Here is a 17,198-nt window from a genome sequence, read left to right as displayed (position 1 = left end):
ATCCGTCTAGATCATAAGGCATAAACAGAAGAGAGAGATAAGAAAACTTGGTCGTGATACCATTTCGTTACCCTATCCTAACACCCGAGTAAACCCGAACTGTAGATCACCAGATACCGCATATACTCAAGTGCCATGTTGCACAACAGCAACACGCACAGCAGCGAAGCACAAACGATACTCCCCCGGTTTTGGGTAATCCCCCCACTCTGCCACCCTGCTGTTCGACCAGGATAATGTGAGCGGGTCAAACAAAGAAAAAAAGCTGGAAGGTGGGTTTGATGTTGGTTGGTCTGGGCTGGGCTGGATCGAGGTTGGCCGTGATATGCCGTTTAACGGCGGTGATCTGTCACAGAAGAAAAAGATTAATTAGAACATGCTCTTTAAGTAAGTTTTTGGATTTGTGTGTTTGAACAGAAAGGAAATAGAAAAGCAAAACAAAAGTCATCATGTCGTAAAGAGCAGCCCGCCATTAACCATTTGCAACCGCAGAGCTCCTCGAGATCTAGTATCCGAGAGCACTGACCCTGCTGCTGATGAGGTGTGACAGAAGGGGGTGAGAGAATTTGAGAGGTGGTTGAGATGACGACCCCGTAAGCTTGTGCGGCGGTGGCGGCGTTGTGGGTGAATAGCGGCGGCGGCTCGGGGCTGGTGTTGGGTGGCAGGTTTTGTGTGCGTGTAATTGTGCGGCACGGATTCGTTGACGGAAACAAGACATTAAGAAGCTTTGTTTAATATGAGGCTGGGGTTTTTATGGTGCGCAAACAGTGTCTGTGTGTGTGTGTGTGTGTGTGTGTGTGTGTGTGTGTGTGTGTGTGTGTGTGTGTGTGTGTGTGTGTGTGTGTGTTCCCAAAACCATGGGCTGGCCGTGAGGCACGGCGGGTAGGACGGATAGTTGCCAGAGTCGTAGGACAAGTGACATCCAAAGAATGGTGATAAGTCGTCACGACCCCTCACCTCCTGTCGTATGGAGGTGGAGGCAGGGCGGCGTATGGGTTTCCATCAGAATACCGAGGTCCTTCGCCATAGTACCGCTCTGTCCGTGGAGGGTTCGGGGAAGACCAGTTATCTGCCCTGTGCCTTCCCACCTGCCTGTCACCGCCACCCCTATCGCTGCCACCGCTACCACTGTTGACATCTCCGTGAACCATCTCCAGCTGCCTCTCAAGCCGTCGTTTGCGTCTCTCTGCCCTCTCCTCCTTCCACTCGTGCAGCTCGTGCTTCAGCTCGCGGGCTTCCTTGATCTCGTGAAGGGCACCCTTGACACCGAGAGCAGCAATGCCCACCGCCGCCGCATCTTGCAGCAGGGCCTTCTTCTTCATCTTCTTGGCTTGCTCTTCACTCAGTCTTCCGTCTTTGACCGCCTTGTGTCGTAGATTTCGCTTCTCCATGCTCGAATAGACACTGTGGGCTGCGTGGATGGTCGCCACGGCAGCCAGGCCGGTGGTGAGAATTTGCTTACCTCTCATCTTGCTTCCACGTCTCTTGTCATCATCTGAATCCCCTAAATCGTCATCTGATAGCGAGTGTCCCCGGCGGCGTGAACGATCACGTCCTCCACCGCTGCGGTGGGAACGGGTGTCGTCATAGTCTGAATCGCGGCGCCGTTTGTCGTAGTCTCTGTCGTCATCTCTGTGGCGGCGCGAAGAGCGGTCGTCATGGTCGTCCCGGTGTCCACGGTCATGGCTCCGGCTGCGGCTGTAGTCACGGTCGCGGCTACGGTCTCTGCGACGATCCCTGTCGTCGTCATCGGGACCATTACCGAGGCCGATCTTGGCCATCTTTCGGCGGGCCGAGTCGACAACGCTGCGGCTCCTGCTGCGGCGACGATCGCCATCACGGCTGTCGTATGAATCGGCGCTCCGGCCACGAGATTTGGACCGCTCATGGCTGTCCATGATCTTCTTGCCGGCAAAGGCGCCCAAGCCAGCTGTGGCAAGAGCGGCCAGACCGCTCACACCACCTCCACTCTGGCTGTCGCCACTCTTGGAACGCCGGCGAGATCTCGATCGCGATCGGCCTGTCTTCTCATCCATCTCGATGTTCTTTTTGGAACCGTTGATGACGCGGTTGCCGAGCAGACCACCCATGACGGCCTCAGCCAAGCCGAGCTTGCTGCCGGCCTTCTCAGTATCCTGAGCAGCGTCGAGTGTGGCAGCACCGGCGGCAGCAGTAAAGACGCGCTTAGCCTTCTCGCCCTTCCATGAACCGGGCTGCTTGGAAATGCGGAAAGCTTCGGTGGCACCGGCAATGAGCGAGGCCATAGCTGCCTTTTGGATCTTGTTGGCGCCTTCACCCTTGCCCTTCTCACCCCGAGAGCGAGAGGTAGACCGGGACCTAGACCTCGATCTCGATCTTGAACGGCTGGTATCACGACGGCTCCTGGTGTCAGACTTGTCGTCCTTGTCCTTGTCCTTGCCGGTCAGAGCCTTGACGGCACCACCCAAGCCCGCAGCAGCGAGAGCGCTCTCGAGGAAGTTCTTGTGGCCCTTCTTCTCTTTTGCGCTTTCTCCGTCATCGTCCGAATAATAACCTCGGTGAGCCAAGATCTTTTTCTCTTCCTTCTCCTTCTTCTTGTTGTAGAACTCAGTCCCCTGGTATCCCGCAAGAGCGCCTGCAGCTCCGAGGGCGACAGAAGCCAGAATGTTGCGCTGCACTTCGGGAGTGCCGGCCTGGTTGGCCTCGCGGCGGTCATACAGCTCCTTACCACCGATAGCGATGGCAGCTCCGCTGATAGCAGCAATGATTTGCTCCTGCTTCGACAGCATGCGGACCTTCTTCTTGTGCTGTTCCTCGTAGTAGCTGTCTGTCCTCCTCAGAGACCGGCGGTCATGCTCATGACCGTAAGCGCTGCGGTCATCATAGCGGCTGTAGTGAGACCGGCGGTCGTCATAGTCGTCGTACTGTCCAGGTTCGGCAGAGCGGGCGCGGCGCAAATCACGGGTTGAGTAGCCGGGAGGAGGGAAGTCACGACGGATCTCTTCTACAGAGAGATCGCTGTCCTCGCGGGCCCGCGGTACCAGGTCGCGCGAAGACTGGACATTGAGATAGCTGTCGCGGGTGTCATAAGCCCGAGGGTCCTCACGGCGCTCTTCCCGGTAGTAGCGCCGGGTTGTGCGCTCCCTCGTGGGGATGTCGTAGGGGTCGTTGTAGCTGGCCATCAGTTGAGTCGTTGTTTCTCCTTGCTGGATTGGAGAAAAGCTAAAGTTTGTGTGCTGAGATGCTGCAAAGCAAGAGTCAGAGGGGGGCTGGGAGTGTGTTGTAGAAGGATCGCGAAGAGAGCGGGGCAATTTTTCCAGGGTAGGGAGGGGTTCGTTCGAGGGGTTCTATCGGCGGCGGTGTTGGTGGGAGGAACCAGTCATGCAGATGCAGCTGCAGCTCTCAAGTAAGCGGTAGGTAATTTGCAAGCAACGCCTGATCGTTGTTGGTGTCTTTCAAAGAATCTTGTTGCGGTGAGGAAGCTGGAGATGGGAAAGAGACTAGGAAGCCGCCAACTTGTCTTGGGTGAGGCTCTGTGATGACAGGTGACGGAAAAGAAGATCGTCGAAGGGTTGGGAGGCCTGATGGGCATCGGCCTGGCCGCTGATCTCCTGTTACTGGTGTTGGGCCCGCAGCGGAACCAAGGCAAGGCTCCATGGTGGGCGGCGTTGTCGTATTGGCCGGGCGAGCGCTACTGCTGGTTGCTGTTCTCTTGAAACTGAGACGTTCGGGGGGCCTCGCAGGTTGGCCTGTTGGCGTCAGAGTACACGAATAGATGAGGGCGCCTCGCTCCTCGCCAATATCCTGTACCGCCGCTGTAGCTATCGATGCTGTATCACTGTCGTTCCCATCTCTGGTACAGAAAACAAACCACATCCTGGTTTTGCAAACATCAGATGAACGCCCAGAAGTCGACCTCAGTTGAAGCATGGGATCCAAATTTGGAATCTTTGTTGCTGGTGCTCAGTGACACCAGGCCCAGGGCACTGACCACCATCAACACCTGCTAGGCATATTCCCTATTAAACGGCAGATATAAAGACTACACGTTGTCCTCCCTCCCACACATGTGTTACACTGTTTCTCCCTTGTTCTCTTTTAGATTTTGATCGCTTCAGGAATGATCGATCATCCCAGCAATGGTTTGTTTGTAAATCCAACACCACAGACTCGGGAAGATTGTCCCCCCTCCCGAGGACCCCGAAGGAGCGAACAGCGACAGCTCGCTCACGTCCGTAGCTTGCAAAGGAGATGCCCACTACTCCGCTATCTCCGCTCGTGTCGGGCGTAAAACCAAGCCCAAACAGTAAGTAGTGCTCCAGAAAATTGCCGTTCCCTGCCACAGTTCTGAAGCGATGACGCAGTGCTCATGTGGCGCAGTGGCCAATACTCACTCGCCTCGTGAGCAGCTGGTCACAAGCGGCTATACCTTGTAATATTAACTGCTGTATCATACTGGCGTGAGCCGTTTCTGCTGTAGTGCCTCATTTCCCTCTCTTCGATAGGCTCATCTTTTTCCGCTACTCTAGACGAAAGCTGTCAGGCACAATTAGGCTGTGGTTATTTCAACTTGACTTTTCCTTGACCCTGGTCGAACTGATGTTGACGTTGAGTTTTGGAGGGGTCTTATGATGTCATTGCGGACGGTGAAGCCGAGGAGGGTCCTTCGATAATGCCAGGAGGGACGATTGTGGGTGTTTAGTCCTTGGCAAAAACTCACAAATAACTATTGTACAGAGTAGCTAGACCCCAAAGCCATGAAAGCTAATCCTCATCTTGAAAATCATTGTCAATTCTATTGCAACTAATCGCTACCTCCCAAGCGGGAGAAACATCATCTAGAATTATTGACTCCTCCTTATGAAACCAACCGAAGATATCTCCGCTTTCCAAACGCCTTCAACCCATCAATACCATCAACTCATACCCCCAACAAATATACACAAAAAACCAACACTTCCACCTCTATCCTATAACTCTCCCAACCCATCCACCCATCCACCCATCACTCCCTCCCCCCTTAACTCCCCTTCCCAGGACTAACACTCCCACTCCCATCCCTCCCCACTTCCCCCTCGTCCAAAAACCCAACCGGCATGTTTGCCAACCCTTCCCTCACCCCAGCCGGAACCTCCAACCTCCTAGCCTCACATTCGGCAATCATCCTCTGCCTCTCCAGCATCAGCTTCCTGACATAACCCACAACCCCATTCAGCACCACCCCCTCTGACCTCGCCTGCCCCTCCAGCCCAGGAACCTGCGTGCACAAATCATCATACGCCTGGCGAATAGCAAGCCGCCGTTTTTGTTCTGTTTTCCCCCCTTCCGTCAACAAAAAAGTCGGGGGGGAGAGAAAGAGAAAGAGAGAGGAGAACATACCAGACTGGATGTGATTAGTCTTTTTCTGCTCCTTTGTCAGCCGGGGCTTGTCCCCATCCTCACCACCACCGCCGCCGCCGTTCAGGCCCGGGGGGGATATTGGTGTTTGGGACTGGCTGGCTGCGCTGTTGGGGTACGAATTGTGAGGGTGGTTGTGGTGGTGGTGGTTTGAGCTTGCCATCCTTTTTTGCTCGCACTCTCTTTGCGGTATGTGTTTGGCCGAGTTGGTGATTCTGGTTGTGTGTGTGTGTGTGAGTGTGATCGCTGCAACCAATTTGCTTGATGAATGTGCAACGCTCAAATAAGGCGTGATAATATCAAACGGGCTTGGACTAAAACACCCTCTGTATATACGTCGTGCGTGTCGGTGATTGATCTTGTGCTGTTGAGGGTGATGATGCCGCTCCTCTTTCACGGTCTTGAAGCAATTATTGGCATGTGATCACCGATGAAACGGTTGACTAACAGTCTGTGAGCCAGTATTAGCCATATACACACTTTCACATGTGCAGACAGTCGGCTTACCCAGGGTCAGAATGAATTCGAACTGGTAAAGCTCAATTTCAACAGTGATACTTTGGGAGGCTTGCTGGTCTTGTAAAGGCAGAGAGATGCAGATGGGCGCGTGACAGACAAAAGAAAGGCTTAATGGCAACGTTTAAGTTCTCAAGTAGCTTGCCCCACTTTTCTCCATCCGAACCCCCCTTCACCAAGACAATGATGGCCTGGAAGATATCAAAATGTCTTCTTCAAGTACATTCATTCCCTCCATACATCACCCCGAACAGTTATAGATAAATACAAATATATAAATATACAATATATACAAAAGTAACGCTTTTGATTTTTTTGGTCCTTTTTTTTCTTCTCTTCTGCTATTTATACATTGTTACAATACGCAACCAACACTTTTGTCTTGCCGAAGAAAACTGAGAGAAGTCGCAATGTCGCTGAGTCGGTGGAAGGAAAAAAGTCGAAAAGAAACCAGAAGGCCAAGTCTAAAACCATCTTCTCATCAAGAACCATCCTTCCTCCTCCGGCTTGTGCCAGGCACAAAAGAAACTCTCGCAACAACAATAGAAGAGGTTGCCGATATCTGCAGCAGCCGCCCCAAATGCTCAATCTAGTTTTCGTCTTTTTTTTTCTGGTGTTTTCCGAAAAAGCACCCCGACCAATCCGAAACAGAAATGAACGCCCCGAAACATGCTGCGAGCTCATGGATAAGAAACGCAAAATTTGCGACCAATCGCAATGCATAAGAAGAAAATTATTTTGTTTCCCCTGGCTCTGCTCCCAGAACAAAAACGTCAAAAACACCCATCGTCTCCTGCCCCATCTTCACATTAACGCCCAGACCCCTTCCCAAGTTTCCCAAAGATAGAACCGATCCCAAAATGGCGAAATGCAAAGGCCTGCCTCGAGGAATATAGAACCCGCTGACAGGGCGTCTCAATGGCATCGTGTAGACGAGAATACAGCCGTCCTCATTGTCAACACTTCATCGCCAACCGATCGTGCTCGACCGGGATCCATTCAGGCCGGGTCATGAACGACATTTTCGCCAAGATAAAAGGATTCTTTTTAACCACTTTTCCTCAACCTACCCCCTCGCTGAAAGAAGACCCCATAACAAATAAAGCCGAGAACTGAATAGCACCTGGCGATGCTGAAAAGGACACTGCTGAAAGATGGAGTGAATTACCACGTTCGAAAAATGCAGCGTGAAGCAACCGTCCCATCAAGTGATCATGTTGACTTTTCGAGTTGACACTTTGATGGCTGCAACCTGCCAGAAATTTCGGGACGCTGAAAAATAGACAGAAGATCCCTTCCAAAGTGCTGTTTTGACAAGTATCAAACAACCAAAACGCCTTGCTCAGGAGCACCTGGTGCTCAGATCTAGATGGCAACGTGAGGCTGTGTCTTCTGATCGAGATCCTTGGCCGCCTGAAGGTGTTCGGTCAGAACAAGAGGGAACGCCCGATGGCTCGGCCATGGCTTGGGGACAGACGTGTCCAACAAGAGCTTGTCATAAAAGCCAAGAAGGGTCTTGAGCCCGGCAGTCGCGGGAACTGAGCTGGAGGCATCCTCAAAAGCCAAGTTTCTGAACTCCTCATACACTCTGGCGTTGAAATTGCTAAGGAGAAACTCTGACCAGAAGCGGTAGAGGTTCTGCATCTCCTCTGGAACCTCACCGGCCTGAGCCCCTTGGCGGCGTTCGAGAGCAGTCTTGCGGATTTCGTGGTATGGTTGACGCTCGTGCTTCTCAGGTTGAGTCTCCTGGATCCACACAATGGTAGGCTCAGAGCCGTCCTGGGTGTTACCGTTGGCAACATAACCTGCGACAGCAGCAGCAGTCTCTTCGCTATCCTTGGCACCCAGGACAATGATAAGATTATCAACATGGGAGTCTGAGAACTTGGTCATGCTCTCCAGAGACACAGGCTCCTCTGGGGGGGCAAACGCAGGAACACCAGCGGAAAGCTGGGAATCATGGGGGTAGTGATGATAACCGTTCACCGCACCATTGCCGTTGACAGCGAACTCGTTGTGAGCTCTGGGCATAAATTCAGGCTGGTACATGTGTCCGTCAGGGTACTGAGAGTAGCCCATCATAGGCGGAGCCATGGCGCCAAAGGAGGCATAAGGGTTTTGACTGTTCATGACCCGGAAATTGGCAGGCCCATCATGCCTGGAAGCAGGCTCACGTTGGTCTTCAGGCAGAATGAAAGTAGCCCTTCTGGCGTCGCCAGACCGGAGCCTCTCAATATTGTCATCACCAACGACGAACTCGACATTCTCCAGGTGCAAGCAAGCGTAGCGCAGGACGTTGAGGTCTGTAGTCAGCTGCTGCACACGGGGGAAGTTGGCAATGGCCTCAAGGCGCACAAATCCCTGCCCATCCATCATCTTGCGCAAGAAGTAGTCTTTGCACAAGTTGTCGAGGGAAAAGTAGAACTCTACCTGGTTCTTGATCATAGCCTCAGGGCCATACGGGTACATGACAGGCGGGTAGACTGGGGCCTGGAAATCATGTACGGGATTGGCCGACTTGGGAGGATAACCAGCGCTCATGTGGTTGCCACGAGGGCTATGTTGGTTCGCCCCGTTCCATTTGCCGCGGCCCCTGCCCTGGTTGGGGAAAGTTTGGGAAAACTGGCCATTGAACGGCGGGGGGCTCTGGGCAGAGTGTGCTTGACGAGAGTGCGAGTGGCCATGGAACCCGTTCTGTGTGGGATAATGTCCGTTGACCTGGAAGCCTGCAGACCCGGTAACATGAGCGCCAGCACCATTGTGGCCGCCACGGCCCCGATAGCCACCGCGACCGCGCTCTGGACGGTTCTCGCGAACAGGGTAATGGTGTCCATTGACATTGCCATGAGCACCGTCCTTGGGGTGGAAGCCGTTGACCCGTTCCTGGGGAAAAGGACGAACTGGGGTTGATCCACCCTCAGTACTCAGCTGGCCGTTCTCGGTGCGGATGTCCCTGGTATATCTTCTGGATGACTGCAGGAGCGAATTAGTGCCTGGAAGGGCAAAGCACAAGTAGATTCGAGGTAAACTTACCGATTGGGTCTTCTCACGGGGTTGTTCATTACTAGCAGAAGCAGCAGGCTTCTGCTGGTCCTGAGCACTGGCATCAACGGAGCCACGCTTGGTAGGTGAGGTGGTCTGGTTCTGCCCAGCGGAGCGAGCTGGCAGACTGCCCTCACGGGGCCGAGCGGTGGCACGAGGACCAGGAACACCTCCGGCTGGGACAGCCTTCTCGGCAGCAGGACCAGCGGCAGCAGGTGATGTAGCGGAACCATTGAGGTTGCCCCGCATGGAACCAGACTCACGACCACCGCGAGCTCCACCGCGGGGTTTCGAGCTGCGAGAAGTAGGCAGCTGTGTCTCAAAAACGACAGAGTGGTTGATCTCGAGCTTCTTCCAGTCTTTCTTCTTAGGAGCCGCCTCATCTTGGCCCTCCTTTGCTGAGCTCTCAGTCTTCTCAACTGACTTGCGAGTGGGTTGCTGCTCCTTGACGGCAGCAGCAGTGGCCTTGGGTTCCGGCCAGGCAGAAGCATCAGCGACCGATGGCAACGTCACCGAAGTCTTCTCCTCCTTCTCGTTGGCACGAGCACCTCGGGGGGCGTTTCTGCGGGGGGCCTGTTCAGCAGCCCGGGAATCTGGTTGCTTCTTGTGGGCAGCTTTGTCTCCATTGACACCGTTCACCACAGGCTGAGCCTCAGCAGCCTCAGAAGTCTTGGTTTCGGCAGCATCAGCCGTTGAGGCAGTCTGAGTCTTGGACTGGAGTCCCTCGGCACGCTTCAACCAAGGATTGACAGAAGGAATGGCGGCTTCTGTGTACACAGGCTTCTCGGCCTGCTTCTCGGCAGCCTCCTCTTGCTGCTCGGCCTCCTTATCCTGACCCCGCGACTTTTTGCCCTTGCGTCCCTTCTTGTTCTCTCCATTGTCATTCCTCCTGGATGTCCTGCTGGCTGACCTCGAACTTCTCGCATCTGACTGCTGCTGCTGTGAGTTGACGTTGGCGCTCCCCTGCTCCTTCTTCTCCTCGATGTCGGCTGTCGGCACAACCGTGGGTGTTGGGGTAGTCTGCGAGGCAGTGTCGGCAGAGACCTTGGCTGTCCCATTCTCGGAATCTGGCTGGATGCTCTGCTCGGCGTCCAGGGCAATGTTGGAGGTGACAGAAGGGGCAGTCACGGACGAGTTGCCAGTTGATACATCGTCCTTGACATTGGAGTCAACTGTTGATGGCGCGGGGCTCGACGCCACCTGTGTGTTAGGCTGTGTAGGAGCTTGGCCCCGAGCGGCCTGGGCATAGGAAAAGGCCGCTGAAGACATGTTGATTGGTGATGATCGGGGTGGGCCTGTCTCGATCAAGTGAGATGTCGGAATGATCCCGACTGCGCAACAGCAGCGACAGCAAGCTGTTCTCCTGCCGTACTTTGGTCAATTAAGACTGGCCAACCGACAATATGTGCGGTTATCCAATAAAATGACCCTTCTTTCTGTCGACTTGCGGTGACGGTGACAAGGGAAAGGGAGAGAGGCAAGCTCAAGTTCTTGACGGAGGTCAAAGATGGACCAGTCCGGGTGCTCTAACGGTGACAGCTACTCCAAGGTTCCCAAGGAGACAGGTCACAAATGAACAGGCCGGTCGGCTTGTCAAGTGAATAAAGTTTGCGAGTACAGATTTTTTTTTTAACCTGGCTCGGTCGAAGCAACACTAGCGGCGTCGAGAAAATCGGACGGCGGGGTATGCAGCAATGTGTCTCTCGAGGGAAGGGAGACGGTTAACGAAGCAGACGCCGGAGATCGAGTGCCGGATGGGAAGGAGGTGGGGGTATATGCCACCGACAATGTGCTGGATTGAGGATGTTGTGCTTGGTGTGCAATCAGGGCCGGGTGAGGTGCTTTTCGCAGGTGATTGTTGTTGGTGAAAATGCCGAACAAACTTTTGGATCCGCGGAGGACCGAAGACAAAAGCCCTAATAACCAACTCGACTCTGGGATTGGGGTTAGGTTACGTGCACCAGGGCTTGAGGAGGGTGTCCGGAATAAAGTACGGGTCGTAGGGGGAAAGGGAGAAAAAGAAAAAAGGTGCCGAGGGGAAACAAGAGAGTCGTGCTTCGCCTGGCAAAAGGTTAGAGAAGATTTGTGTGGGAATAAATTTTTTCGGGACCCAGACTGCCGCAAAAAAAAAAGAGTGGTGGAGATGGCTGAGCTTAGAGCAGGTACTTACCTCAAGGTTGTTTTGAGTGGGCTACAGGTAGGCCCTGGGAGCAGCGGGGTTGCGCGAATATAAGTCGGCGACTGCAACAGTGAGTCGGGTGGGAAAGGTGAAGAAAAACTCCGTTAAAATAGGTTCACAGCAACAATCAGCAGTATTATTAGAATTACGCCTGCTCCAGATGCTCCCCCTATCGCTGAAGCTTGCTCCCATCCGAACTGCGATAAGCCCAGTGAGTGAATAGCGGTTTCCAGCACTCTCTTGACTACTTTTCATTGCTCCAGCTCCGGCTTATACACCTGTGGATGGAATGACAGACAGGACACCTGCTAGTTGCTCATCGTCCCACTTTTATTATTGTTGCTTAGTTTCATGTCAGTCATGAACAGTCACTGACAGTCTGCATCGTCGCTCTGCCTTTTGAGTGGGACCCTGTCTTTTTTCTTTTTCTTGGCTTGTTGCTTAAAGATTTCCGTCTTTTAGGAATTGTTCTCTTGTCTCTGTGGCCCGGGTGTCTCGTTCTTTATATCAGTATAATTGGCGGTCTCTGGCAATCTATCTATTCATCTTTTCAATCAGACCTCCATTTTGTCAAAAACAGGCATCCCACCGATCCGTCCGATCTGGGGAAGCGGTAACATTTGATGATGCTGGCTCTTGCGAATGAGGGGAACCTGGCCGACTCTGGGGTATGCCCCAGTCCTGAGTGAATGCTCTGACTCTTGTCCTTTGAGCAGCGCTGGGGTAAATGTCAATATATTCGTACAGGGCCGTCTGCATTGTACCAAAATCTTGGTGTCTTCCAGCAGCTCATTATGATCCAATACACATGCGAGCTGCTGGCATGGCCCGGCTTGTTTCTTTTTTGCACTTTTATCAGGCAGCACCATCTCCCTCTATGCCGAGGGTTTCAATTGCTAATGGTATATAAAAGTCACTTTGCGGTGGCATTTCTCCTTCCGCTCTGTTTTAGGTGGTAGTTTACCCACAGCGTGGCGGTATATAGGAATGTTGCAATGAGATGTCGTTCTGAGCAAGCTCTGCTCAAAATGACCAAGGGGTTTGTTTTGATCCCGCAAACCAGGCTCAGGGGAAACTGAGCAAGTGACACAACGGAGGGGCAGGTTTCTGTTCCCTCAGTACCAGCTTTTGATTGCAGCTGGCCGGTTCGTGTTGATCAAATCATGATGGCCAGGAAAATAAGAGTCACAACGGCTTACAGAGACAAGCCGCGCTACTGCACTCACCAACCTGATTAGGAAGGCGGGGTTAAACGGTCAAGACCTACGCTAGACCCTCTCACGACGAACGTCCTTCTGTGTCTGAATTGTATGCTATTGCCTATCACTTCACATTGGACAATCTAGAGGTGGTCGCTTTGTAATCTCGACTGCTACCGCTATCTTGATAAGTCCCGGTGCGGCAGAGCGAACACAAGTTTGGAAGGTTTCATCGCATTCATTGCGTACAGGCTCCCGAGCGGGCAAAGCCATTACCGGCCGGTGCCGCCAATTCGTGGAGCTGCGGAGGTGGGCCGAAGCGAGAAGCCAGGCCCAGTCCACTTACGGCGGAAGGACAGGCAACCTGGTATCTAACACGTTTGATAGTATAATATTGTATGGCGTTCCCATTGGGCCTCTTTGAACGACAGAGGCAGAGATGAAAAAGCAGGCTGGGAGCAAAATTGCCTTATCTCTGTGATGGCATGGCTTTCTTCGCATGTGAAAGGCCATCTTCATATTGGTGGAGGATTCGCCGCCTCCTGGAAAAGCCACGAATGCGTTGACAACTCAAACATACCCGGTTGGGTCTGAGGGAAGCATTCCTCTTTTGATGGCGACGGTGGAAGCCTTGCGCAACGGTCGTAGTCTCCAAGGATTCAGTGCTGGTCCTTGGCTTCTGACTGCTGCGGTGATGCCTTCGGTCTTACAGGAAGCGAGAGATCCCAAAAGAGTCCAGGTTCAAGGTCGGTAAGAAATGGAACACCAAGAACCAGCCAAGCGTCATGTTCTATCGGCTAAACGTGGAGATAATTACGGGTACTCTCTGTCACCTCCCCGCAAACACCGGGCAGCTCCCGCTTATCCACATATCCTGATTACCGAGGCCGCCCTTTATTATCCGTCATCGTCCTCACAAGGTAGGCATGGGAGCTGTGTGACCATCAGGAAAGCGTTTGGTCAAGATTAAGCAGGACGTCGCCTCATACATAACCGATAACGTCAACAATAATCCAATAATATCATACGTCTATTATTCATACAACCCGAGGATGAGAACCTCAGCAGCAATTAAAAAATCCAACAACAAGGGGTGTCTGATACATCGCATGGCTAACGCCTTTTTCTACCCGGTCATCCAAGTCGCGGCTCTGCGCGCACCAAAACTGCTCACAAGGCGAAGGCCGCTCGATCCCATGGGAAAGTAGCTGACCAGATACCAGATTAGGCAACCAAGTTGAATAAGGCCTGACAATATCGTGAGGATTGTACTTTGGAGCTGCAGCCGATGTACAAGTCAGTAATGGTGAGCTGTGCAGGCGTCTCAATAGGCGACTTACACCGATCGAAAAGTAAATGGTCAACCCCAAGGAGCCAAAGTAGGCAGCAGTGAAGGGCAGCCTCGGCGTCGAAGTCAAGTGCTGCACGTATGCCCATGGACCCATAACAGCGGCGAAGGAGGAAAGGAAGAGAATAGAGCCCAGTGTCCACCTGTTATTGTTGTAAGCAAGATGACCACTATGCATACCAACCCGACATATCCGAAAAGGTCCACTTACAAGAGCATGAGCTTACGTGGTCTTGCAAGACTCAGGGCCGGAAAGAGAGCAATAACAAGAACGAAGCAGACTAGCGCGGCAATATTGCAAGCAGCAAATATCAAGAGTCGGTCCCATCGGCTCACTATGCCATTCCAGGTCAGCACACATTATTCAGCACGTGAAGTGATAACAGGTAAAATACGAGCTCGCAAACATGCGCTGAGCGCCTCTGGCCAAGACATGCGCACACAAAGGGGGGTGCACGTATGCCTCGACGCAGGGGTAACGGGGGTTATGGAGGGTGTTGGAAATACACAGCCAACGGGTTGCCCCAATTTGTTGTCCGCTGATACGGAAAAGAAAGACCTGAGTCGACCTACATGCAAACCACCCCTCCTCCTCCTCGCGACGACTGGGTGCTGGTAAGGGAGCCCCGGGGCCCTCGGTTGTTGGAAGTTGAACATAACCCCGGCCACCAAACGGATTTAACGACTGAAGCGACGAGAAGAGACCGGTTTGTCGAGAAGTGTGAACTGGGAGGTCGGTGTCGCGACGCGCCCATCCAAGTGAGTTGATAGAATTGCGGAACGACGACGAAGCCATGTTTCGTAGCCGTTATCGGATCCCACTTTCCAAGATTTGTCAAGGTCCTTCTCTAGGGCGACAAGTGGTAGCCGCGGCGCGCGGCAGATGGAAAGCAGGACTGTGGACAATCTGACAGAGATAATGTTCCTATGAAGCCGCATGATTAGTTCAAGGTTGTCTCGAGACTTGATTTGACAGTCATGCGGCGTGCATACGGGTTGTAACCGATGATCTGAAGCGATGCTCAGATGATTCGTGATAATGGACCGCTCGCCCAAGTGGGTGTGGGTGGGATGGGATGGGATTCTGGAATCTGGCTGTTGGACAAGCTGGGGTTGCGCCCGTCGTCGCCGGTTATCGAACTGGGCGCCTCGTTCGTTAGTTATGCGCCACAAAAATATCAAATATTAAACCTCTGGCCGTGAAGCATCTGATTCTCAAATCGTCTGGGGTGTACGTGGGCGTTGCGCGTGGGTACGGGATTAGGTAGACATAGGTAGGGTTGGTCTGGTTCCCAGATGGAGTGAAGCGTTCATGGGAAGTCGTTGATGCCAAGGTGGGTCCACTATTCCTTAGTCTCTGGTTGGCCGATCTGGACATTGAAAAGTGGTCCGTGACCACTTGAGAGGTTGCATGCAAAGGCTTGCAGGGAGGAGAGATGGGGGGGTCAAAAGGCTGCATTCTTTTTTATTCCGTCACCAGCCCAACCTAAGAGCTCCATCCCACCAACCTCCACCCACCCGCCATCATCCGTCGTGACAAGTCGGATCGCATCAGCATGACGCTGCATGGGGAGGCGCAGCATAGGCATGAGCTCGTCTACAGGTAGCCTAGTTTGCAGAAACATGATAAATCCTACCTATCTATTTGGCCAACATCGTTACTGAATGCACCAAGCTTGGTTCTCGTTTCTGGGGTGGCAGGTAAGGTGGGCAGCGGAACAAGGTGTTTTTCCTCTCAACGAGCAGACGTTTTGCTTGGTAGAAGAATCGATCCATTTTGCTTGGCCTGTCACATGCTTCAGAGTACAAGCCAGCCTTTTAACACGCCGACAGTGTATAATATGAAATGTGAGAATCTTCCATGTCCCCATTACTCTGTCGAGTTACTTGAAAGTACCCTCGTACCACACGGGCCGATCCTCTCTCTCTCATGGGTGCTTTTTATGGGTGCGCGGCAGATGCTACTTCGTGTCGTTGATCTCGGCCGGTACTTGCGTGCTTCGTGCAGCAGCCACCATGGTTTGGAATTGCGGCATAGACACACCTTACGCATCCAGCTCTCTGGTGTGGGCCCTCTGTCTCACTTGGGGGAGTCACACTGATAGCTAGCTATGCTCCGGTCATATTCGGACAAGCTCGGTGAAGTAGGCCGAAGCAAGGTGTCCTGGAAAAGCAGACCTCCCATACAGCTTGGACTCGAAAGTGTGCCCTGTTGTGTCCGCCCTGATCTTGTTTCTCTCCATTTCCAGCACACCAACTTGAACGGCCATCGAGTCAGAAGACGTGCCTGGAAGTTGATCCGCCTTGTGTTTGGTGGTCCATGGAAAGGGGGTGTTGTTGTCGTAAGGATATAAGAAAGGCCAAACGATTCTCTATGCACAGTGAACCAACCACCCCGGACTTCTTGTCTCTTCAGTTCGGCCTTGCCCTTCCGAGCCCGCTGCTAACGTTGTTGGCGTTGGATACCTGCTACTCGAAGTAACGTCGCCCAGTTTAGAGCCGTCACTACAAGTATACACCTGCCTGCCCAACTCGACCAGCTCATATAGACAAGAGTATGCATCACGCGAGACTCAACAGCACATCAACAACTCATTCAGTCTTGTCTTCCCCGATAGAAACCCACTTCAAGACGTCCGATACAACAGAGTCCGATACCACGGTAGCCACGTGCCCGAACCGAAACCAAACGGCAGGACAATCCCTTTCTTTCTGCCACACGTGGAGACCAGGACTTGGAGGAGACGTTGGAGATCTCGACGCACGCACCCCAGGATCGGTACTTCTCCATATCCGGCTTAGCCGTAACGTCGGCTTACGCGACTAGGCTAGCCCTGCAGAACAGAACCCCCGAAGCCATCACCTTCCCTTCTATCCAGAGCCCGCTGAACAAAGGGACGGCACATCTGTCAACCCTTCGGTCAACGCGCCTAGATTAGAAACATTGGCAAGCCGGAGGGATTCTCTGAGAGCCGGACTGTATATCTTGGAACCCAACCTCTCCAAACGGGGCACGGTTCCTTACAAACGACTTGCTGCTCCTTGAAAAAAAATAACGCTCAAGCTAGACTACCGTACCATTTCTGGGCGCGGAGTGACAAACCCCGCCATCTGAAGAACATCTCACACACCACAGCGCTCATAGACACGCAACCAATCAACTCTGGACCATTCGGAGACGAGAAGCGATAGATAGATAGGTATTGTGGCACAAACACACATTGTCATCTCTCGGACTCAACTCGCCTCGGCCGTTGTTCCCTTCGGCTCCTGACAACAGGGAGAGTCTGGGAGCATCCGGGAGTGTCAGCAGCACCCAACAAGACCCCAGACTGTCCGGGTGGTTGCTGAGCCCTCATCCGAAGTGACCAGAGAAAGCATTTACTCAGGTTGCCAACTGGGAAATACTCAGCCTCAGCCGCTGGATCCGCGTTAATAAACTGGAACCTGCCTCCTCCAACCGCCTCCCTTTGAGTCCCTTCCTGCCTTCTTGGTCATACTAGCAACAGTGATTTAGTGCTACGCACCAATCCACGGC

General features: G+C 53.0%; 5 protein-coding genes across 5 annotated transcripts; all 5 read right to left on the bottom strand.

Moving 5' to 3' along the window:
* Positions 1–953: 953 nt before the first annotated feature.
* On the bottom strand, positions 954–3,161 carry QC762_113690 (uncharacterized protein; the record flags this gene model as incomplete). The annotated part of the gene is made up of 1 exon (XM_062885791.1): positions 954–3,161. The coding sequence occupies one exon, from the start codon at positions 3,159–3,161 to the stop codon at positions 954–956; it is 2,208 nt and encodes a 735-aa protein (XP_062748758.1).
* A 1,838-nt stretch (positions 3,162–4,999) lies between these two features.
* On the bottom strand, positions 5,000–5,539 carry INO4 (Transcription factor; the record flags this gene model as incomplete). The annotated part of the gene is made up of 2 exons (XM_062885792.1): positions 5,000–5,289; positions 5,359–5,539. 2 exons carry the CDS (start codon positions 5,537–5,539, stop codon positions 5,000–5,002), a joined length of 471 nt encoding a protein of 156 aa, XP_062748757.1.
* A 1,718-nt stretch (positions 5,540–7,257) lies between these two features.
* On the bottom strand, positions 7,258–11,346 carry QC762_113700 (uncharacterized protein; the record flags this gene model as incomplete). The annotated part of the gene is made up of 3 exons (XM_062885793.1): positions 11,105–11,346; positions 8,926–10,995; positions 7,258–8,865 (listed from the first exon to the last, which is right to left on the bottom strand). Exons 2-3 carry the CDS (start codon positions 10,201–10,203, stop codon positions 7,258–7,260), a joined length of 2,886 nt encoding a protein of 961 aa, XP_062748756.1. The 5' UTR covers positions 10,204–10,995; positions 11,105–11,346.
* A 1,922-nt stretch (positions 11,347–13,268) lies between these two features.
* Positions 13,269–14,456, bottom strand: SFT2 (Protein transport protein sft2; the record flags this gene model as incomplete). The annotated part of the gene is made up of 4 exons (XM_062885794.1): positions 13,269–13,591; positions 13,653–13,803; positions 13,872–13,995; positions 14,234–14,456. The coding sequence occupies 4 exons, from the start codon at positions 14,454–14,456 to the stop codon at positions 13,439–13,441; spliced, it is 651 nt and encodes a 216-aa protein (XP_062748755.1). The 3' UTR covers positions 13,269–13,438.
* Positions 14,457–14,508: 52 nt separating this feature from the next.
* Positions 14,509–15,038, bottom strand: QC762_0012260 (uncharacterized protein; the record flags this gene model as incomplete). The annotated part of the gene is made up of 3 exons (XM_062882940.1): positions 14,509–14,556; positions 14,654–14,808; positions 14,852–15,038. The coding sequence occupies 3 exons, from the start codon at positions 15,036–15,038 to the stop codon at positions 14,509–14,511; spliced, it is 390 nt and encodes a 129-aa protein (XP_062748754.1).
* Between the last annotated feature and the right edge of the window lie 2,160 nt (positions 15,039–17,198).

This window comes from Podospora pseudocomata (genome assembly GCF_035222375.1).
Source record: "Podospora pseudocomata strain CBS 415.72m chromosome 1 map unlocalized CBS415.72m_1, whole genome shotgun sequence".
NCBI lineage: Eukaryota > Fungi > Ascomycota > Sordariomycetes > Sordariales > Podosporaceae > Podospora > Podospora pseudocomata.
Note: the sequence above shows the minus strand (reverse complement) of the source record. Positions and strands in the feature narration are given on the sequence as shown.